Here is a 22,419-nt window from a genome sequence, read left to right on the forward strand (position 1 = left end):
GGCTAATCAGTTCACCTTCTTGCGAAGAGCTTATATATTTATATCATTACTGATAATAATAATGAGTCTTTGTACAGTGTCATGTATCTCCAAACTTCTCATTTTCCTTCAGCGTGCCATCAAAACCAGCCACACTTGCCGTTAAAGCTGTTGAAAATCCAGAATTCAAACAGGCAACCAGCAATGGGATTGTTAAAGAGCTGAAATCCAGCAGCACAGAACTCATGGCTGAAACCAGAGACAGGGTGCCAGCAAAGAAAGAGTCCTTTTATATCACCAGAGAAGCCAAAGAAAGTAAGCAAGGACAGCACCAAGAAACCAGCACAGAACATAAAGAAGGAAAAAAGGGACCTCAGGTCTTGCAGAAAACTTCAAGCACCATCACACTACAATCTGTCAAACTGCAACCAGACTCCCAAGCCCCTTCCATCAGGCAGGGAGAAAACAGGAAAAGGGGTGTGCAGCTCTTGATGTCAGCTCAACAAACTCCACCTCTGACAGGGCACGTCAGTCCCAGGACTAGAGAAACAGAAAACAGGGCTGGAGCCTGGGAGGCTGTAATGGAGGAGAAGAGGGAGCCCCTGGGAATTCCCCCTCAGTTTGAGATCCATCCACAGAGCCTGGAAGCATCAGAAGGCCAGGAGGTTAAATTCAAGAGCAAAGGTAAAGGGATGAAAATTATTGGAGCCCCTGGGTTTAGTCAGAAAGGGGTTCCCTTTCTATGTGTAGAAGTGGAAAGCAATTTCTGCTTCTTTGAAAGTTGTTCTCCTCCTAAAGCCTTTTGGAAAGAGATGCAGAATCCAAAGCAGTTTTCACAACACTTAGTGAAATTTTCAAACCATCCTATGCCATAGTGTCCATCTCCTCTCTCATCTGGGGTGTCCCCAGATGTAACCAATGCTGCTAGGAGGTAGTTTTAAACCCTCTTATATGAGGGTGCAAGAGAGAAGGTGGATGGTACACTTTCCAGAACTGTAATTGGTGACACTGCCCTTGAGCCAAAGACATATCAGAGGAGAAAACACAATCAGTCACTGCATGTCCCCAGTGGCATCTATTTTTATGTCTCATATTTGGTCAACCTGATCTGAGTGTTTCCTATCAGCTGAAATGATAAAGGGGGAATTAAAAGGGAGGTTTAGAGTTTGCCCCACAGAATTTGAATGGGTTTTAACCTCTTAGAAGAGTAATGAGAATCACATTTTGCTGAATCTGGGTAGTAAATTTGGAGCACTTTTCTTCTTCTCTCTCTCTCTCTCTCTTTTTTTTTTTTTTTTTTTTTTTTTTTAAATTGCAATTTTAGAAAATAATCTGGAAGCATTTTTCTGCCTTTTTTTAAAAAAATAACATTTACACTTTAAAGTGTTCACTTAAATGAGAGACAAATTGGTTTTTTGTTTCTCTGGAAGCAAAAAAAAAATCACACAACACCATGGTAATTTATTTCATTTCTTGATGACTCTTGCCTCATGAGTACAGAAAATAATTTCTGTCAAAAATCCAGAGTGTTTGGAATGGCGAAAAGATTCCAAAGATCCTGGCACATTTTGAGCAGTTTCTTTTTCAGGTATATTACTAAAAACATGAATTGTTTTCTGTCAGAGTATCTCACATACTTTTCAAGCTTTAACTAATTCATGACCCTGTTTGGTAGGGAAACACAGCTCCTATCATAGAGAAATGAGGAGCTCATCCAGTTTTTACTGAAGCCAGTGGAGGTCTTTTCATTTGGCAAATCAATAACAAACTTTCTGACAACGGTTTTGTGTATTGCCCATTAAGGTTTATATAATTATGTATGTGTAAAGTGTTCCTAATTCATACTAAAGTAAAGAATACTAATTAAATATATAATAAATAATACTAATTATGAATACCTATCCATAAAAATCCAAATGTCGGATTGTCTAGTTTCAGGGAAGCCAAAACCAGATGTGGAGTGGTTCAAAGAAGGCCGACCTATCAAAGCTGGAGAAGATGTTCAGATATATGAGGAAGATGGAATTCATTGCCTATGGATAAAGAAAGCCTTCTTGAGGGACAGTGGATCCTATAGCTGTACAGCTGTCAACCCCAGAGGCCAGACTTCCACCAGCTGGGTGTTAACTGTGAGAAGTAAGTTCTTGTGAGCCCATCTGCACTCTGGAAACTGTGGCTGGGCTTTTTTAAGCTGTCAGAGGGTGGTTACTACTTAATTTTTATTTGACTTCTCAGCACAGGCTAATTCTGGTTCCTACCTCTGAGAGTAAAGTGGTGTGTGATAGCTGGCAAGACACTCTCTGCATCAGTTTCCCTTCTGACATATTGTGGGTTTTGTTGTTTGTGTAGCTAAAACCATCTCAATATGTTTTGCATGCAGGGGGGCCTATTCTCTACTCAGGTTTCTATTAATGCTCGTATTTAATACAGGCTGTCAGTGGATTTATTGTTGTTGTTCTTTGTTTTTTTAACTTCCTTAGCATTTCTACAACCCAAATTGGAAATGGCTTTTGAGTACAAACCAGTTCTGTGCAGTAAAGTGAAGAAGAAAAGGGAAGGAATGAGAACTGTGATTTGCTAAATTCAAGAACACGTCCCAGTGACAAATTATTTTAGCTTACAGGCACTATCTTGCTGGTCTGGTTGAAATTTTTCTTGGGTCTAGCAAATCCTGTCCTCAGTTCTAATGTTTTCACCTGTTTTTTAAGTTTTGTTCTGGATCTATGTTCATGTTCAAGCAATTTTTCTCCATTTGCTGTGCCTGAAGTTAAACCAGGATACCCAAGATAATTTCTTTCTGTCTCATGAATGACCTATAAACTGCATCCTTTAGTCACACTGTTTCTCACTGAGAGAGGAACTGGAAGAAGACAAGAGGAGAGAATTATCCATCCTCTTCTTTGTGCTGAGCTCTCCACTACTATGCTGCATACATTTCTAATGATGGGCTGCAAATGGTGGATTCTGGTATAGAAAATCACCACCTAAAAGAGAGCTTGAGGCCGGGCAATGCCTGCCTTGGAGATGAGAGAAGAATCCCTTCTTTATACCAGTCTGCTGCTCAAAATTATTTCTATTCCCCAATAAAACATTTTAACCCAGCCATGTCATCTAAGCTTACTTAGAAAAGAGTTCAAAGTGGTAAAGCAAATTTCATCAATTTCATTTAAAGGAACTGTTTTTATTCTGGTTTTCAAGGGCCTAAAGTCGAAGAGGTTGCTCCTTGCTTTTCCAGTGTCTTGAAAGGATGCACTGTGAGCGAAGGGCAAGACTTTGTGCTGCAGTGCTGTGTGGGAGGGATCCCTGTGCCCCACATCACATGGCTTCTCAACGGTAAGGAAGCATCCCCTGCTCTGCTACACCTGCACGAACGCACTGACACCCCAGAGCGCGCTAAATCACCCCCGTACAACCCGCGGGGACACCTGAGGAAAACCCTTCACAGGAGCACCGAGGGCACCAAGGGCGCTCGGAGCGGGGCTCGAGCTGCCGCAATCCTGAGACGCGGTCAGCAGGGGGCGATGGTGGCACGGCTGTGCCAGGTGAGACACCGGGGCTGTGTCACACAGCTGTGCCAGGTGTGTTACCTGGGCTGTGTCACACAGCTGTGCCAGGTGTGTTATCTGGGCTGTGCCACACAGCTGTGCCAGTGTGTTACCTGGGCTGTGTCACACAGCTGTGCCAGGTGTGTTACCTGGGCTGTGTCACAGGGCTGTGCCAATGTGTTACCTGGGCTGTGTCACAGGGCTGTGCCAGGTGTGTTACCTGGGCTGTGTCACACAGCTGTGCCAGTGTGTTACCTGGGCTGTGTCACACAGCTGTGCCAATGTGTTACCTGGGCTGTGTCACACAGCTGTGCCAGTGTGTTACCTGGGCTGTGTCACAGGGCTGTGCCAATGTGTTACCTGGGCTGTGTCACACAGCTGTGCCAGGTGTGTTATCTGGGCTGTGCCACACAGCTGTGCCAGTGTGTTACCTGGGCTGTGTCACAGGGCTGTGCCAGTGTGTTACCTGGGCTGTGTCACACAGCTGTGCCAGGTGTGTTATCTGGGCTGTGTCACACAGCTGTGCCAGGTGTGTTATCTGGGCTGTGCCACACAGCTGTGCCAGTGTGTTACCTGGGCTGTGTCACACAGCTGTGCCAGTGTGTTACCTGGGCTGTGTCACACAGCTGTGCCAGGTGTGTTACCTGGGCTGTGTCACAGGGCTGTGCCAGGTGTGTTACCTGGGCTGTGTCACAGGGCTGTGCCAATGTGTTACCGGGGCTGTGTCACAGGGCTGTGCCAGTGTGTTACCTGGGCTGTGTCACACAGCTGTGCCAGTGTGTTACCTGGGCTGTGTCACAGGGCTGTGCCAATGTGTTACCTGGGCTGTGTCACACAGCTGTGCCAGGTGTGTTACCTGGGCTGTGCCACACAGCTGTGCCAGTGTGTTACCTGGGCTGTGTCACACAGCTGTGCCAGTGTGTTACCTGGGCTGTGTCACACAGCTGTGCCAGGTGTGTTACCTGGGCTGTGTCACAGGGCTGTGCCAGTGTGTTACCTGGGCTGTGTCACACAGCTGTGCCAGTGTGTTACCTGGGCTGTGTCACAGGGCTGTGCCAGTGTGTTACCTGGGCTGTGTCACACAGCTGTGCCAATGTGTTACCTGGGCTGTGTCACAGGGCTGTGCCAGGTGTGTTACCTGGGCTGTGTCACAGGGCTGTGCCAATGTGTTACCGGGGCTGTGTCACAGGGCTGTGCCAGTGTGTTACCTGGGCTGTGTCACAGGGCTGTGCCAGGTGTGTTACCTGGGCTGTGTCACACGGCTGTGCCAATGTGTTACCTGGGCTGTGTCACAGGGCTGTGCCAGGTGTGTTACCTGGGCTGTGTCACAGGGCTGTGCCAGGTGTGTTACCTGGGCTGTGTCACAGGGCTGTGCCAATGTGTTACCTGGGCTGTGTCACACACCAACTTGGCTGTGCTGCTGCTGCTGCCCTGTGCTGAATCCTGTGCCATCCCAATGCCTCTGGCACAAGCCTCTGCTCTGAGCATATTGGTTTGGCATCCTGATCCCACTGAGACAGTGCCCTGCCCGGATGACACAGCTGAACAGTCAAGTTTCCTCAACTTCCTCTTAATATCAGAGTTAGTCCCAAAGTGTTTTGCTTCAATTCTAAATGATTTCAGAAATCCAGGTGCTGCATGCTTTGGCCAAGGACTCTTTCCATTTAGACCCATACCTGTAAAACACTAGAAAAGCTTACCTCTCGATCACCTCTTTTACTCCTGAAGTGCAATTGATTTTTTTTTTTTTTTTTCAGACTCTCCCAGGCTATCTTTGTGTGGGTCTTTGCCATAAAGATGTTTGCTCCAGGATTATTTTTAAATTAATTATTTGCACATGATCTCTGTTTTCCTTTAGCTATTCAGAGTAAATGGGCTAACTGGAAAGGTGGCAGGGCAAATGAACCGTGACCTTGAGATTGGTATGTTCCCACAGCCTGGGCTGCTCCCCTTCCCAATAACTCCATGTCTAGAATAGAAAGGCCAGTGCTTTATTTACAGTGCAAAACATGTGAGCAAAGGTTCTGACACTTTCCCATTGGACATAATTTGTTTCTCTGTCTGAAGGCTATGCTGAAGTCCCTCCTTTGCAGATGTGAGTAGGATCTCTATTTGGCCATGCAAGAATTGTCTTGCAGCTCAGGAGCAACTCTGAGTCAGTAATTTCATGTTCATATTCCAATTTACCCATGCTCCTAGTACACCTTTAGACATTGACTGATGCAGTTATCCTCAGTTATGTTCACATACAGAGCATCTTCCTGTCTCACATGACTGACTTTGGGTTGATTTTCAAATGACTTACAGCTCATCAGGCACAGATATATGGTCTCCATTTGTGTAGCCATGTTCTAATCAGAACACCGTTGTCTCCTGAAAAGCAAAGCCTAGAGATAAATAAGCCACACATTTCTGTGGTGTGCTGTGCCCCTCTGCCTTTTTTCAGGTCGTTTATTTTATATTGACCATTCTTCCCACTGAATTCATATGTCTGCCCTTGTTCAGGTGTAATCCTGTTTATATTGCATCCAAGCTTCTAACTGCAGTTGGCTGGATATCACAGTGTAGGTGGATATTTTTTTTTTAGTTAGGTGGATTTCAAACCATTAGGGTTCTGTAAGTGAGAGTCAGTGCATTAACTCTGCTCTTAAAGGCATTGGTGAGTCTGCATGACAGAAGCACAAGAAACTCTCATAACAATAAAAATTAGACACATTATATATTACTCAGAAGACACAAGCACACGACTTTCATTCCAGGCTGCTGAAACATATCACTATAATTTAATGTTTTTCTGTCTTGCATAGGATTGTGAGACATAACTGTTTATATACCATTTTGATACAAAAGCGAAAGGATTATAAACAGTTGTTTAATGCTGATAATTCCATGTACACTCCTAGGGTTATTATTTTACTTAAGGATCAAATTGGCTGTTGTGATACCCACTTGAATGCAAACAATTCCTATTCCTTCCTGTCTACCACCTACCTCCATAATACAAACCCCTCATATTTATATCTCTGATCAAATAATGGAGAAAATTGTGAAATATTACTCCAAGCAGACATTACAGTGCTTTTGGCAAAATGACATGGTGGAGTCTTTCAACAAGTGGCCACATGAAGAAAACAGTATATTCACAGTATATAGTTGGAGGCAGGGCAGGCAGAAAAAATCTGTATTTAAAAAAAAAAAAAAAAAAAAAAAAAAGGCGTATTAGAATCTGCTCTCCATGTCTGGAATATAAAGCTTTTTAGATTCACAACTGAACTCTGCTAGGACAGAGGAAAAAGCAATATGCTGTGAGCAATCCCACTACTGTTCAAAAGACAGCACTTTTGCAGAACTCCATAGAAATAAAAATCACATGGAACAGGATGTGTAAAGTTCATTAGAAAATATCAAATGCACATTGCCTTCCAAGCATGATAATGATAACAAACCAGAATTAATTTGAGCAGAATAGTGAGGAAAGAATGTATATCTTGGTGAAATAATGGATGTGAAGATCAAGTTATGAATCATAAGAAATATGAACAGAAGGCTGCTTTGAGAAACAAACAAGAACAAAAAAAGGAAGGCAGCAGAACCTGCTGATACTGGATGGGCTGCACGGTGTCCAGTCTGCCTTCCCCAGCCTCCAAGGAATCCACACCACCTAAGAACTGAAAGCCTTGCAACAACTTCTTGTACAATGCTACATCCAAGTACTACTTTAGATGACAAGAATATTTACCAGCTTTGACTACATACCAATTCAAAATATTTTCCAAGCATTATACAGGTTGACCTCTCCTTCAGGTCAAGTGAGACAAAAAATAGATGATGTATACTCTGCATTGTCTGTAATTACTTCTTACCATCTGTAAGGATGAGTAGTTTTTCCATATTCATACTGACTGCATAAGAGCTACTCGACTGAAGTATGAATTTCATCTGAGCTCTTACCTTCTCTGCAAATCTACCATTAAAGCTTTTTTCCCAACTTTTTCAAGATGGTTCTTTTCTCCTTTTGTTCTCCCTCTATGTTTTATTATTCTTTCTGAATTTTCACTGATTTACTGGGAACTTCCCTGAAAGTAAAATTCTTGTGTATTAGTTCTGGCCTCACCAAAGTCTCATAAATAACTTTGAGCGTGTGCTCTTGGTGACAGTGCTTCAGTGTGTAACTCCAATTTACTTTATCTTTTTAAAATACTTTCTAGCTAACTTATTTTTCAATTGAAGGAATAAATATGACTGCTTTAAGTAACCTTTTATTCATATTGCTTTCTGTGTGGATTTTCTTTTTTCCAAAGTTTAATTGAACCTCTTTCTGCTGAATTTAAGGACAATATGATGGTGACTTTAGCATAACAATTCTCTGAGTAGTGTTTGGTTTTAGGATAGCTTTGTGATTTGTCCAGAAAGCTTTTAATAAATGGGCCAGGGGAAAATTTCCTTTCTTCAGGCATAACATGCCAGCAGAAAGGTATTTTTTGTTATTGTTCCTGCTGCCAAGCTGTCCTGAAGATTTGACTGTTCTGCCTCTGGAGAAGGGAACGTTTCACTACTGGGAGAGTTGTTTTTATTACATCAAAATATAAGTACTGTGGACGTAACTTAGAATCTTGCTGCAGGTTATTCCTAAGGGCTGACATGTTTATGTCTATTTTCTGGGGTCTAATGAAAAGGCTGTTCTGTAAGTGAATTCACTATTTTTTGAATAATGCTGAAAAATAGCCAGTTTTGTTGGGAGGTGAAGTGAATAAGAGCCCTGGCAAAATTTGAGGACATGGTAAAGGAGTCCTCATTTTGCTTTTCCTTGCAGAACACTTACCCTGTTCATCTGGTTACTTACAACAGAAATATAAAGGCATTGTTCTGCTTTTCACGATGCAGCTTTTCTCCCGGCGGTGTTTCTGGTACGGCATCATAGCATCATTTGTCACCACTAACAGTTTCAATGTCAGAATGCCAGGCAAGGACCCTGTCAGGTTAGACATTCTATAGCTGGACCAGGAAAGCAGTCCAGTGCCCCTTGTCTTCTAAGAGAAATCTTTGTCTGCTTGGGCTTTAACTCTACCTGAATGTATTTGAACGTAGTGCTATTCCCACATGCAGGAACATTGTGCTTTGATGTAGTAGTTCCAACAGACTTTGTGTGACTGAGTCAAAATGAGCACAGAGGAGCCAATAATAAGAATATGTGACCCATGACAAAGGTTGGAGAGATTTTATTCTAAAATTCTTCTGGGTAGTTGATTAAATATTCACCCCAATTTTTCATGCAATAGAAAATTTGCTAACCTAACAGACGGCTTATAAGCAAAGGATGAAAATCATCTATCACATTTTATAATATATGCAAGTATTGGATGATGCTGATTTTGGCACATTTTTGTATTTCAGAGTAAAATTTTGTATGCATGTAGATAGTGTACGGATAATAACTGCCTTCTGAGTTGGCTTCCTTTGAAAATCGGAGATAAGAGAAAAATCTGTCCCATCATTTAATTTATCCTGCTCATAGTGCTGAATTAGTTCTTGAAAACCCCAGAGCAGTGTCCTTTAAAATTTTTTTGGCAATGAAATAAATTTCCATCTTTTTTGACCACAAACTCTCAAGCGACAAACACCTTCAGATCAGTCCTGCACAATTTCTCTGCTGTTTCATCCTCTTCTCTTAGATGACCGTGATTTCTATTTCCAGCATGATGTTTATGCACAGGTATAAGGCTGTCTTAAGCATTGCATACACTGGGAAGGCAACCAAAGATGAGTCAGTACTGGAAACTATTTAATATTGGGAAAACAGAATGCAGAAGCATTTCAGAGAGTAAGGCTGAGACTGATGACGGTTCCTGAAACAAGAGCAAGGCAACTTTAAGGCATCTGTACTAATATTTAAGCATGTCAAACCAAATCAAGGAACCAGTTTCTTAAAATGAACTTCTTTACTAGTCACATCACCACAGATGAGGCTGCGCCCTTCTGTTACTGGCCATACTGCAGTGTAGATTGACTGCTATCTGTAAATCAGCTTCTTTGCTCCGTTGCAGATTTTACTGCCTCTCTTGGAATGTTTTCCACTACAAAGTACCCCTTGGAGGACTCCAGGTGTTTCTCCATGCCCAACATATTTTGCACATCTAGTTTCCTCTGCATTTTATCCAGTTTCAGGCAAATTACAAGATGAAGACCGTGTCTGAAGCAAACACACATTTCTTGTCTTATCCACCTCAAAGAGAATCAAAAATAAACTTCTGTCCTTTTGCAGCTACTCAGGGTAGCTCGCAGTGAATCTGGCAGTGAGCTTTGTCTGACCACCGTGTTGTATTTTGTGTTTGGGATTGCAGCTGGTTGCAGTCACTAGAGAGCAGTGGCTGAGCACAGAGTGGGATTTGGCTCTGCACTTTCATAGCCTGGCTGGTGTTAGGCATATCCAGATTTCGCTGAAAACTAAAGTGCTTTTGAAGTTTGCGGCTGATGTATTAAGTCAATTCTCTTCCTTTCTGTCTGCAGACCAGCCAATTCAATATGCCCATTCCACTTTTGAAGATGGAGTTGCAAAACTGACTGTCCAGGATGCCCTACCAGAAGATGATGGAATTTATACCTGTCTGGCTGAAAACAGCACAGGACAGGCATCTTGCAGTGCTCAGGTCACAGTCAAAGGTGAATATCTCAGACTACTGAAATTACTACAAACATACAATCTTTTTTAACTAAAATAATTTTGGATCCTTAGCAGAGGTGGCTGTAAGTGGATTTCTTGGTTATCCCAAGATTTTTTCATCTGGATATCTCTTCTCCTCCTTGGAGGTGCGTGCAACTTAAGTGCTTAAGGACTGTATAGTGTAAAGTAATAAGCATGTTTCAGAAAAAGGTATTAGAGCCTTGACCTTCCCAAAGGCTTAGTGTACAGAGCAGTGAGACTTTTCTGGAAAAGGTTTACCAGTGTAAGAAAGGACTGGGACTGCTTAAAAAAAATGAATAAAAAATAACTACAGTATCACCAAATATTACCCATCAGAGAATGTTACAGGGAGGAGGCAGATGCTACTCCTTTCTCCTGAAAGGCAGAGCAGACACCAGTGCCAGGGACTGCAGTTATGATAGTAAATGCCAATATTCTTGTTCTGTTACCAGGATTTATCAGATATAATTCTGAACAGGCATCCATCAGCTAACTGGAGACTGTATAACTCTAAATAAGTGCAATTTTGGTAGTGAAAGTACCGGAAAAACATTTTTACTAAGCAGTTGAGGTCACCTGTTGTCTCAGAAATCTGACTGAGTGATGATTTAACAAAATTGATTTGTTCTTGAAAGCCATAATTCTGTACTAGAATCTCAAAAAACACGTTCTAAAAGACCGGAGTTCAAAATTAAGACAAGAGATGACAGAATTCCATGGATAAATTCAACAGTGAGGTAGAATCAATCAATAACATAGTCTTTATTCTTTCTATCTCCCTGGCATCAGTCTATACAAGTGCTTTGTTTCATGTCCTGGAGATTATCCCCTCCTGCCTCTCTCTTTAATCCCTCTCCCTCAGACTCTCCCCATCTCTGCAATCAAGCCTGTATTTGGTATTTTTCACCTGTAAATGATTTTTTTCCCAGAGTTAAAATAGTTTGTCACTGCCTGTCCAACAGACTGCTGAGTGACATCTGCCAAAGGGAACTCTTCCTTTTGTTTATGACTAAATAATACCTGCCCTGAATCTGTACATTGAGTTTGGTGGGAAATGTACCCTGATCCCTGGGATCTCGAGATTTGTCTTTGTTTACCAGTATTCTGGGGCGTTTTTCTACAGCTCTTTAGTGCGAAGCCTGCCCCTATTCTGTCTGTATGACAAGGCTAAAATAAAAACAAAGTGATTCTGATAAACCTGTGAGTTAATTTCTTGATCACCAAATTGAAAATCCAGTCATCCCCTCTTCACCCTCCCTGTCCTGAAAAATGGCACGAAGTAAGAAAGCATCAATTTAAAATAAGCCTGATACCAATCTGTTCTCAAAGTTATCATTTATGATTTCTCCAAAGCCTTTCCTCTGCATTAGCTGAGGACCAACTAAGAGTGGTCCACCTCAGGGGAGCTGTTTCTGACCTGGGGTTTTCTGATCCTTGTCTGGGACTCAGAGACCAAAGTCCCTTCTTGCTGAGCATTTCTGAGTTATTTTAGGGCTGCCAGGCAGTGCTAACGTGGGAGCAGCAGTGAGCGAGCCTTTCCCTGGGCTCTGCTGAGCTATTTCAGGCCACGTAGTCACGGTTGCACTGTGCTGGGTTCCTCTTGCACTTGACACGGTCTGGGGCTAGGAGGCTGCGTTGCCACCATCATGGGCAGTTAGCTTCTCTCATCTGCACCCCATTCTATTTTCTAGGAGTCATGGAGTAGGGAGGGGGAAGAATAAGAGCAGAATTCAGAACATACATGACAGGCTGTAAAACTACATGTTCAATATTTTTACAGTTTTAGCTATCCTGTCTTCTTCTTCTTCTTCCCTGAGGCTCATTATGTCCCTGTTGCCATGAGGATTACAGTAACTTTCCCCAAGACTTAGATCAATGTGGATTTTTCTGCCAAAAAAAGTACCAAATTTAAAATCTAATTTCAAAATCTCTTATCTGCTTGTGTATATTTTTCCATCACAACCTCTATCAAAAGCTTATTGGCATTAGAATTCTCTGAGTCTCTGAATGCTGCTACTAAGGCTTCTCTAAATGCTCAGTCTATGCAATCAGATTACAACAGAAAATGGTTGCATGTGCAGAATGGGAGAAAACTTCAAAATCCTCTCCTGACCAAACACTATTTTTTGGGGAATAAAGTCTGTAAAATCGTTTCTGAATTGTAACCCATCTTTATCCAGGTCCTTTTTGTCTCCAAGATGATTTAAGGATGTGAAGTTTCCTGCAGTGCTCAGTTTGTTAATTCATTGTTAGAGAAATATTTTCCTTTTGTAGATGAGAAGTAATCCATATTTAATCCAAGAAGGAATGGATGCTCTTGGCTTATCATCAGTATCAACCAGTGTCCAGAATCCAGCTTTTCCTTAACTTGCTCCTGTGGTCCTTGATCACAACTCAGTCTAGGACTACATTTCACTTCATGCTGCCATTTTTGGCTTTGCTGTTCTACTGCAGCAGGGATCTCATGAAGGGACAGATCTACTCTGATCACTGAGGAAACTTTACCTGCAGTAAATAGTCTATCTCAACAGTAAAACTCAATTTTATATTTCTAAATAAAATTCAGCTCACAGATAACTCAGAAAAGTTAGCAGCAAGGACAGTGAGTGTCAGACTGTTCAGTTCACATCTGAATTTTAGTACAAGATGATCCTTAACCTGCCAGTAGGTCACAGGTGTTATCTAGCCACAGACCGTGTTTCTAATCAACTTCAGTGCATTCTTCGCCTTTTTGATGGTCATTTACTTTGTTTTTGTGGAAGGAAATTATTGTAGGAAACATTTTAAAGGTCCTTTGCCCAATAAAGGGTTACTGTTCCAAGTCCAGTTAAATACAAGAGTGGGATTCTTTCCAGCAGTTTCAGCATGATTTGCACTGGGCCCTGGATAATTAGCTAAGCTAATTGTGGCATAACTTTCCTTCTAAGTCATCAGTCTCAGATTCATTTATGGTTGTCTTTTTCTTCCTTATTATTAAGCAGGATAAATTCTGTCTAGCACTGGGCAACCTCAGTATTACACCTTTGTTTTGTATGGAAAACGGTGAAGGTACTTACTTGTTTGTAGGAGGCTTTTGGCACTGTGTCAAAAAACATTCCCACATTTCATATGGATAGGATTAATATAGAAATGCAATGGTCTTAAAAAAATCAAATTCATCAGTCTTCTGCTTATTTAAAGTGAGAAATTACCACATTCAGATCACTTCAGATCTCTCTACTCAAGTAAGTGATCTGAAGGCTGAGCAGATTGGGGTAGATCCATTAGGTACTCTGGGGAGAAGCTAAGTTAATCAAGGTGAAGCTAATTTTGGCCTTGTAAAGGACTAAGTAGACAAGGCTGAACCCTGGCAGCCGTCTTCCCTCTGTCAGCAGTTTCTCAAAGCTGACACACAGGTAGAGATGAACTAGAGACTGTGCAGTGCTCTCTGGAAAAAAACAGCTTAAGAAATGTCTTCACCACAAGAATTATTTCTAGCTGAACCTCCCAGAGAGTGGGGTGCTCTGTGTAAATGCTAGATCAATTGGCCTAATGCATGTAAGTCTGAGATGTGAGAAACAAGGTTCAGTGTTACTCAAACACTCAATTCTAGATATTCCTGAAATAGTACTATTTGCTGCTAAATGCGGGATTTTTTTTTTTTTTTTTTCTTATGCACTGTTTTCTGCACACAAGAAAATCAAAATTTGGGAGGCTTTGGGGCTGATGCACATTTTATTTTTAAGGTTTTTAAACAACATGTGCATGACTGTTTTGTTATTGTTATTGTATGTGCAAGCTATTGTATGTGGTGTTCGCATTTTCACATTTCATATCACAATTTTCTTATTGTTCTATGATATGAAGCTAAGTATACATACCATTTTTAAATACACCAGGCATCCTATTTCAAAACCAAACAAACCAGCCAGCTCTTAACAGGGATATCCAGGGTACATTCAGGTCACCTGAAACACATGGGGATTATGTACTGATGGGGATTGCAGATACTCAGGTTTATGTATGAATTTATTAATAGCACTATGAATAAATTGTGGAGTTATTTATTATGAATTTAATAATAATTTTATCAGGGTGGTTGAATATTTTAACCAGGTTTTTTTATGAATAGGAAACCGAGGTGAGGAAAAGTTAATTGACTCTGGATGTACATGTGTATTTGAGTTGGTGTTACTGTTTTGCTGAGGCTGTGACAACCAGAGCACAAAAGCAGGGCAGATGGAGGTAATAACTGGCATAGTTGGAAGGTAAGGCCGGCTCCCAGGAATGGTGCCAGTTCTTCAGGTCTGCCTCACTCCTGAGATAAGCCCTCTGATCTGGGGCTGTCTGTCAGTTAAGGCATCACTGACAAGCAGCTACAGGTCAGGTCCACCTGCAGAAAAACTGTGTCAAAGGGAGATTTAATTACCTGACATGCACACCAATACCTGAGTGTGCTACACATGATTACCGACTGCAGGGAGAGCAGGTGTGAGCTCTGCTGTGCCAAACCACATTGATACTGCACGTGGGAAGCTTCTTTTATTTTGCAAACAGACTCTGCGTGTCAGAGGGTGGGGATTGCCTGCTTCAGCTTTCTCTAGGTATGGCATCAAGCTAGAGCACTTGCTGTGGCTCCTAGGAGAATGTCCTCTGTCTTGCAGTTGTGCAGTAAATGACAAACAAAACACCCGACCCGCTGTATGCTCCTTGAGATTTCTCCAGCCTCCCTGCAGCAGGCAGCAGCATCACAGGTGGTTTCTGAGGTGTGGGCAGTGAGAGGCCAGGCTGGCAGCCACAGTGTTTCTGTGGCCTCTACTGCTCTGCAGCCACACATTTTGCTGATGCTTGTGTTCTGCACACTGCTGTTTTTTTTGTTTGTTTCTTTCTTTTTTAATACAGGCCTAATACTCTTTGTAAGCAAACCCTATTCAGCAGATAGTCCTGCTCCTGCTTATTGGCTCTTGACCTCATTTTTCTTTCCCTGCCAGCAGTGCATTTGCCTGGACTCACATCTGTTCCCCTTTCTCCCCCAGCACTTTTTGTTCATGGATTTTTTTATCCCAGTGCAGCCTCCCCAGCATAAGTGTCTATGTTGGGAAGCCTGTAGCCCTTCCAAGCCGATTACTGTAGTCATTCACTGAACACTGGACGAGCAGATTAGAGCCACCTGAAAGTCTGTCACAGTCCCTGCTGTAACCAGTTTATCAGAGCTGCAGAGGGAGATGCTTTCTGAAAAAACAGTTTGTTTTGTTCCTGTCACTCTTCCATCTTGTGTGAGTGGGACCATAAAATATAACGAGGTGGAGGAAAACCTTTCAGGTAGGAATCTTTTCCTTCAGTCGTGAGAGATGCTCTCTTCAGGTTGTGGGTTGTTTTTTCTTTCTGTCTCAGAATGACCCTTCTCAGACATTAATCGTTTAAAGAAGGTTATCACTGCAATAAGCAGCCTCTCTTTGAAGACTTAATTGAGAGGCCACAGCTCTGTTTCACTGAGATCCGTGTTTCTGCCGAAGGTAAGCGAAGAACAGTGTCTTACTTGCCAACACTGATGAAAAGTTTGTGACAGCTTTTCAAAGTCACTGCTTATTTGAAAGCATTTTGCTTTATTTCAAGCATAACATAAATGATTATAGATGATTTTATAAAATATGCCAGTCTAGTCCTATTAAATGTCCAAAAGGCATTCCAGACCAGTAGCTGTGTGGGACCACTTGTCTGTGAAAGAATTCGTTTCAGAGCACTAAGTGAAAGGGAGAGGGGTTTTGTTACTGTGTTGAAAAGTCAGAGGTAAACTGTCATGAACATCAAAAAAACCCTGTTCCAAAGCTTTCAAGAGTGCCCCAAAGATCTCAGTCCAGAACTCTGTATGCTTCAATAGCTATAACCCTTCTAAGGTTTGGTTGGTTGGTTGGTTGGTTGGTTGTTTTGGTTTTGGTTTTGGGTTTTTTTTTTCCCTTGCCTTCTTGCAGGGCCTCAAGGCCAAATGTGGAACAGAATGCCAGCTAGAAACCAAAACTGAAGGGCAAAAGCAAAACATGTGTGAAAGCTCCTAATGATAGAATATGTGCCATCAATATAAAAAATACGCTCTCAAGACAGTTTCTTATTCTAAATCATTTTCAAAGAAAGGGGAACTAGATTTGGATGAAAATGAGGGATGAGTGCTTGCAGAATAAGAAAAATTTAAATGTCAGAAATTGCATTAACATTTCTTATAAATGAAATTAAAAGGTGAGATGCTGACAGAAAAAAAAAATTAAAAAGACAAGAAAGAAAAGAAAAAAAAACGTATCCTTAAATCAACTGTGACACATGATCAAATACTGTGAGCATTAAATTGTTGTATACCAGAATGACAGAAAACAGATGAGTATTATAACAGTAGGGAACAGTCCTGCACTGGTCAAAGGGCAAACTGTCCCAGCTTGGATTGCCAAATTCTATAGTGTTTTAAGATTCAACTGAAAAGTGGAAGTCATCAAAATACATATAAAATTTGTTCACTGAATATATGCCTGCATAATTTTGAAAGCAGGGGCATGATGTTACCCCAAAGAAGGTTTTCAAGAGCAGCTGATGTGGATTAGCTAATGGGAACTCTGCCATCAAACTATCTCACAGGATTAGCTCAATTTTTAAAACTCTCCAGAAGTTGCCTAAGGAGAGCATCTATCATTCCTTTGCAGCAGAGGAACAGAACACAGGGTAGGAACTTTGTGTGCTACTGGAAATGCTTCTCTGCAGCTTCATTTCAATGAAAACTTGACTGTTGGGCCACATACACAGACTCTGTCTGGCTTTTTTTTTTTTCAGAGTAGTGTCTTGGTTCAAAATATTTTTAATATAAATTAATTAGGAAGAGAAAACTGAACACAAGCAATGCCGTACTAGAGTTATGTTATCTTTTATGGACTTAAATTGGTCTTGCTTTAGAATACTTTTCTGACACCAATTTATACCCAGAAATACAATGGTGTTGTATTTTTCCTCCTTTTTTTCCACTTTATATTAGTCTAACTCTAAATTTGGTTTCTTAGCTCTCAGTCTGAGTCTTACTTGTCTTTGAGGCATTCCCTAACAACATTCTTAGTACAGGATCCTTTTGATGGCTCACCCAAGAGAGGAGCTGAGCTGTTTTAATATTACCACAGGATAACTAATTTTGTTGCCAGTGTGGATTTTCTGGAGACGGGAAAGGCTGAAGGGGCTGTAACTCTTTAGATCAGTGGCATCTTATGGGACACATGTGCTTTATGTGTGATTGCCTGTTCTTATAGTGCTTCCACCACATCACAGCTCATGCACAGCCCAGTTTTTTCTCTAGTGGAGCTGGTATACCTATACATCATGACTCCCTGCAATTAAATTAAAATCTACCTGGGCAGTCACACAGAAATTGAGACTATACATGTGGAGGTGAAATCCTGCCTCAGAAGAATGTGTATTTTCACTGTGGAGCTCACCTGGCTTGAACAAGCATATGTGAAGCACCTTTCCTGCAGTTCTCCATGTCAGACTGGTGTCTAATGCTGGGGGATTTGTTAGCAGTGGCCCAGCTGAGCTGCCTTATAGATGTATTTAGTAGGTGTACAGGCTCTCAGACCTTCCATGGAGTTGCTGTCTGTGACAGTGACAAAAGAGCAATTACTTGATGTAAGTAACTTGCAAACAGGGTAAGTCATTAATAAGGCAGACAGTTCTGAAGGCAAAAGCAAACATCACTTTGGCTGCAGAAGCTTCCAGTGAGACTGTCGGGGAGGAATTCAGTCTGCTGACTGCAAAATGATCTGCTGTGAACCCAGACGTCTATTTTGTATCTGACCCCTGCACTCTTCTTGAAGCTTGCTCCTGAGGAGGGGAAGCAGAGAGGGAGGTAGGCAGGTGCAGTTCTCTTCTCCCTGGAATTTAACAACAGGACTCATGGGATGGTGGAAAGCTGTGCCAAGAGAACTTCTGACTGGACATTAGGAATCATCTATTGAGAGGGTGGTCAAACACTGGAACATGCTTCCTAAAGAGGATCAATGCCCCAAGGCTCTCAGTGTTTAAGGGGTGTTTGGACAATGACCCAAACAACAGGCTTTAACTTTTGGTCAGCTCCGAACTGGTCAAGCAGGTGGACTAGATAATCCTTGTAGACCCCATTCAGCTGGGATAGTCTATCTATTCTGACTGCTCACCCACATCAGGATTTTTACTGGTGCAGCCCTAGTGGGATTTCTGTGGTGCCATCTCAGTCGTGCAGAATCATAGAATATGCTATAAGTTGGAAGGGGCCCATCAGGATCATTGAGCCCAGCTCCTGGCCCTGCACAGAGCACCCCAAGAATCCCACCATGTGCCTGAGAGCCTTGTCCAAATGGCTCTTTAACTCAGACAGGCTTGGCGCTGTGACTGCCTCCCGGGGGAGCCTGTTCCAGTGCTCCACTGGAACCACTCAATTTTATTTGCAGAACAAACTGAGTTGGCAAAAGAGGTTAAAATGCCGACCTGGTTAAAAGGCTGACCTGGTGGTAGCCCATCCAGAGGAAAGAACTTGAAAAGAAGGAGCATATATGGAGCTGCAGGATAGGGCTGGAAGCCTAGCCCAGAAGAAAATAAAGATTTCTAGGCAAGATAAAGGGGAACTTGGTCTGCTTTGTATATCTCCAACCACCCTGACTGGTAGGGGCTCAGGGCATTGTCAGTGTTAGGTTAACAGTTTTTCTGTGTAATGCAAGGGCAGCATACAGGCTATAACTTGTCCCAGCTCTTAAATCTTACCTTCCATTTAAAAAACCCAGATTATAACTGCAAAAATAAATGATGGGAGGTAAATGTGTAAATAGCACTGCTAGGTCATTGAACACCTAGTTCTCATGACCTAAGTTTGTAAAATGGCATACTAACCTGAGATCTTTAATAAAGCAGAAATGTTCCTAGATGTCTCAGGAACATAAAGGTCTGATAGTTTTTTATGGCATTATAAATCAAGTTTTGAATTTTTAAAAAACTCGCAGGAAACTTTGCCTTAGGCCTGAGGCTAAGACACTTTACAAAGAGACAAATGTGCGTCTTCATACCAGTTTTCTGCCTTATAAAAGCTCTTATTTTTACGGTTGATAGCTTTAGCTTAAGATCTGGTAATGGCTAGATTTGTTTACACCAAGAATATTTGAGGATGTAAAATTCTTTTCAAGCTTGAGATCTGTGTGAGAACCTGAGTCTTGCTTTGAGAGGTTTTAGTGGAATCTGGTGCTTCCCTCTCTGAGCCTGCTCACACAGAGCATTTTGAGCTAAGCATTCTCCTCAGCTCAGTTGAGTTATTAGCCTGTGAGCCAGAGCGATATTTAAACACCATAAATGGTAAACGTTGCCGAGGCAGCCCTTCCGCACGGCTCGGACCAGGCATTAGCTGGCAGCCAACCTCATAATGCTGGCAAACAGATTCCTCGAGTATAATTAAACCTCTTGTAAGACTAAACATTGCAAGTTTTTGCGGTGTGCTGAACATAAGGCAGCGAGCTCTCTATTCTTTGCGTGTCCTTGACTTGTGACCAGTTGTAACCCTGGCCTTGGCCGCTGAGTCGCTGCACTGGAGCTGGGTGTAAATGCAGTGCTGCGGCGGACCCAGCTTGAGCTGGGGGCTGGAAAGGCCAATCTCCAGAAGTTCCTTCCAAACTCAATTGTTGTGTGATTCCGCGCAGTGCTCGGCATGCTGAAGTCCTGATATTTCAACAGGAGATGTCAGCATTCTGCAGCTCACATGAAAATGCCTTCAGTACGTCTGGGTAGGCAAATGAACAAGAAAATTTCCTGGGCTAGATGATGTCCATAAATTGTTAACTGGTTGACTACAGGCCAGGTGAAACCCAGGTCTAGTCTTTGGAAACCTTCTTAAAGTTTGCATCCTCAGATGGATATTTTTCTTCAATTTCAACAGCAAATCCGGGAATGGGAATGGCACAGTGCAGTTATTGATTCTTTTTTTCCTTCTCTCCAAGGATACAGATTTATCTATGTCTTTTACCTTAGAATGTAAATAGTTGGTTGCATAATTGCAGTTAAACTGCTACAGGTATATTGTGCAATTGATTTGTACTAGGTTAACTGTTCAGTGCAGCAAGAATTTTCACCTTTTCTACTAGATATGTTCCTTCAGCTCGATAACTCATCATTGCTCATCAATATAAATATGTTTGCAAATATGCTCAAGCCCTAAGTCCTGATCCAGGTGAAGGTTTTAAAAATTCAAGTTTATTTTGGCTTAGACTCACAGCTAACATTATGACTCCTCTTGCAATAACTTCCAGTCCATAGATATGCAGAGGTTAAATTCATATAAGGAATCTTTGTTGTAGTACATTAATTCTTTAAAATCTGGATTGAGAAAATTTAAATAAAAGGAAAGCATTTTTTTATCACCTTAAATTTCTAATAATACAGGTTAATAAATAACCCAAATTTTGATATAGTTACTGCAGATAGATTATCTCACTATTGATTACACAAATACTGGAACACAGAATAAGAGTTTGATAGAAATAGTTTTACATCAAAGATAATATATCTTTTCCCATTGCCATCCGAATATGCTGAGAATTTTTATTTTTCCTAAGAAATTGAAAGAGTTTAAATTCTCCTTAATCTCTATAGATTTAATGCAGTAAGTGGCTTTTTTAAACATAGATTTGTGTGCTTATTAGAGTGTCTTTCTAATAAAAAATGAACCCTCAGGGGTAAGGGAATGTGGTGGGAAAAGCCTGTATTCCCTTTGCTTTGTAGAAAATGCATGTGGGTATATAAAGTATCATTTACATGCTTGGTTTACTATTCCTGGTCTCCCAAGCTGTGTTTCCCACTGAGTTGTGCATCTTATTACTTACTGTTTCCCAACATTTGTGCATATTAAAGCCTGAGGAAAGGCAAAAAGCAGGAAACTTAACAAGTGCGATCGTTGTGGGGGACTTTTAAATCTATCACCCTGTGTAACACCTTATCAAAGACTTGTTGAAATGACAGAGAGACCACTGTCCACCAGAAAAGCTCCAGCTGGGCTTACACATTGTGCCAGACTATGGCTCTGTGCAAAAACTGTTCTCCGTAAGACGCCTCTCTTCCGTATTATTTTACATCATTCAACCTGCATGAAACCAACAGCTGTGGTTATAAAATCATGGCAGCTTTTGTAAGCTACAGTAAAGTAAACTAGACACAAGGTCTGAAAAGGAGTCACTGAACTGTACCCGTGTTTTATCAAGCCCATCTGTGGGAGCAGTAGGTAGGGCTCTCTGATGTCCCCCATGAACTTGCCGTGATGGGGATGGGGGATTGAGTGCCCCAACAGAAGCTGACTGAGGAAGGGAAAGGGATAGAGAAAATGAACTGACAGAGAAATTTTTAGTAACTATGTGTTGACTCTTATATTCTTTGTTTTCATTCTTAGAGATGAACCTACTCCTATGTGCGATCAGTAAGAATTAAGAGTGATGAGGGAGCTATTAAATGGCTATAGGCGATTAGAGAGCATTAGCATAATAGACAGAGATCAGATCTCCTCTTTTTTCACATCCAGTTGAATAAGCTTGAGGATGCATAGATGCATAATGAGGTCATGCCCATATGCTAATGTCAAACAAAATTTTCCTTAGGCTCCAGATTTCCTTTCTGGTGCCAGATGTGCCGTATTTTTATTGTCCGTAGTTTTGGCAGCAGAAATACCCTGCAGTGCTACAAAAGAGGATGTTTCAGCCAGAAGCACGGTGACTTGCAGTATCTCAGCTGGGAGCTTTACCTCTGCCTTCTTCCTTTCCTTCTGTCCTCCTGCTTTGGGCTCTCAAGCCAGCAGTCCCTGTGAGCCTATGGATTTTGCACCCCAGCAGAGTTTATGTGGTCAAAGGGACTTCGGAGGAATGAGGGAAAACAAGCCTTAATCCTGGCCAGGACTTTCTGTGCAGTTTGCTTATTTGTGTCTTGTTTTATATCTGCTTCCCTACTATTCCCCTCCTATTTTCCTGGTGCAGGTCAAGGAATTTGTTCCTGATGTATGAAAGTAGCAAGCACTTAGCGGTGGTCAGAGAGTGTGAACTTCTTGGTTGTTGCTCTTTTTGAAGCCACCCTTTTGCAAGTGGTTTCTGGGGTTTTTTTTTGTGTATGCTTTTCCTTTAAATGTTTTACTGTAAAAATACAGACAGGTGTTTTCAAAAGGAAGTAAAATCACACAGTATCTTTTTGACATAAATAGGAACAGGA

The 22,419-nt window shown here is 41.7% G+C and overlaps 1 protein-coding gene across 5 annotated transcripts in view; it reads left to right on the forward strand.

Moving 5' to 3' along the window:
- The window catches only part of MYLK (myosin light chain kinase), a 197,198-nt gene that overhangs the window by 87,728 nt on the left and 87,051 nt on the right, over nt 1-22,419 (forward strand). For 4 of the 5 annotated variants that reach the window (XM_040068945.2, XM_040068946.2, XM_040068947.2 and 1 more), the window contains 4 exons: nt 113-663; nt 1,912-2,115; nt 3,178-3,312; nt 10,032-10,184. In XM_040068945.2, the coding sequence (XP_039924879.1) occupies nt 113-663; nt 1,912-2,115; nt 3,178-3,312; nt 10,032-10,184 (1,043 nt within the window). The remainder of the gene's footprint in view (nt 1-112; nt 664-1,911; nt 2,116-3,177; nt 3,313-10,031; nt 10,185-22,419) is intronic. The other variant, XM_040068948.2, reaches the window with a different exon arrangement.

Source organism: Hirundo rustica, chromosome 7 (genome assembly GCF_015227805.2).
Source record: "Hirundo rustica isolate bHirRus1 chromosome 7, bHirRus1.pri.v3, whole genome shotgun sequence".
Taxonomy (NCBI): Eukaryota; Metazoa; Chordata; class Aves; order Passeriformes; family Hirundinidae; genus Hirundo; species Hirundo rustica.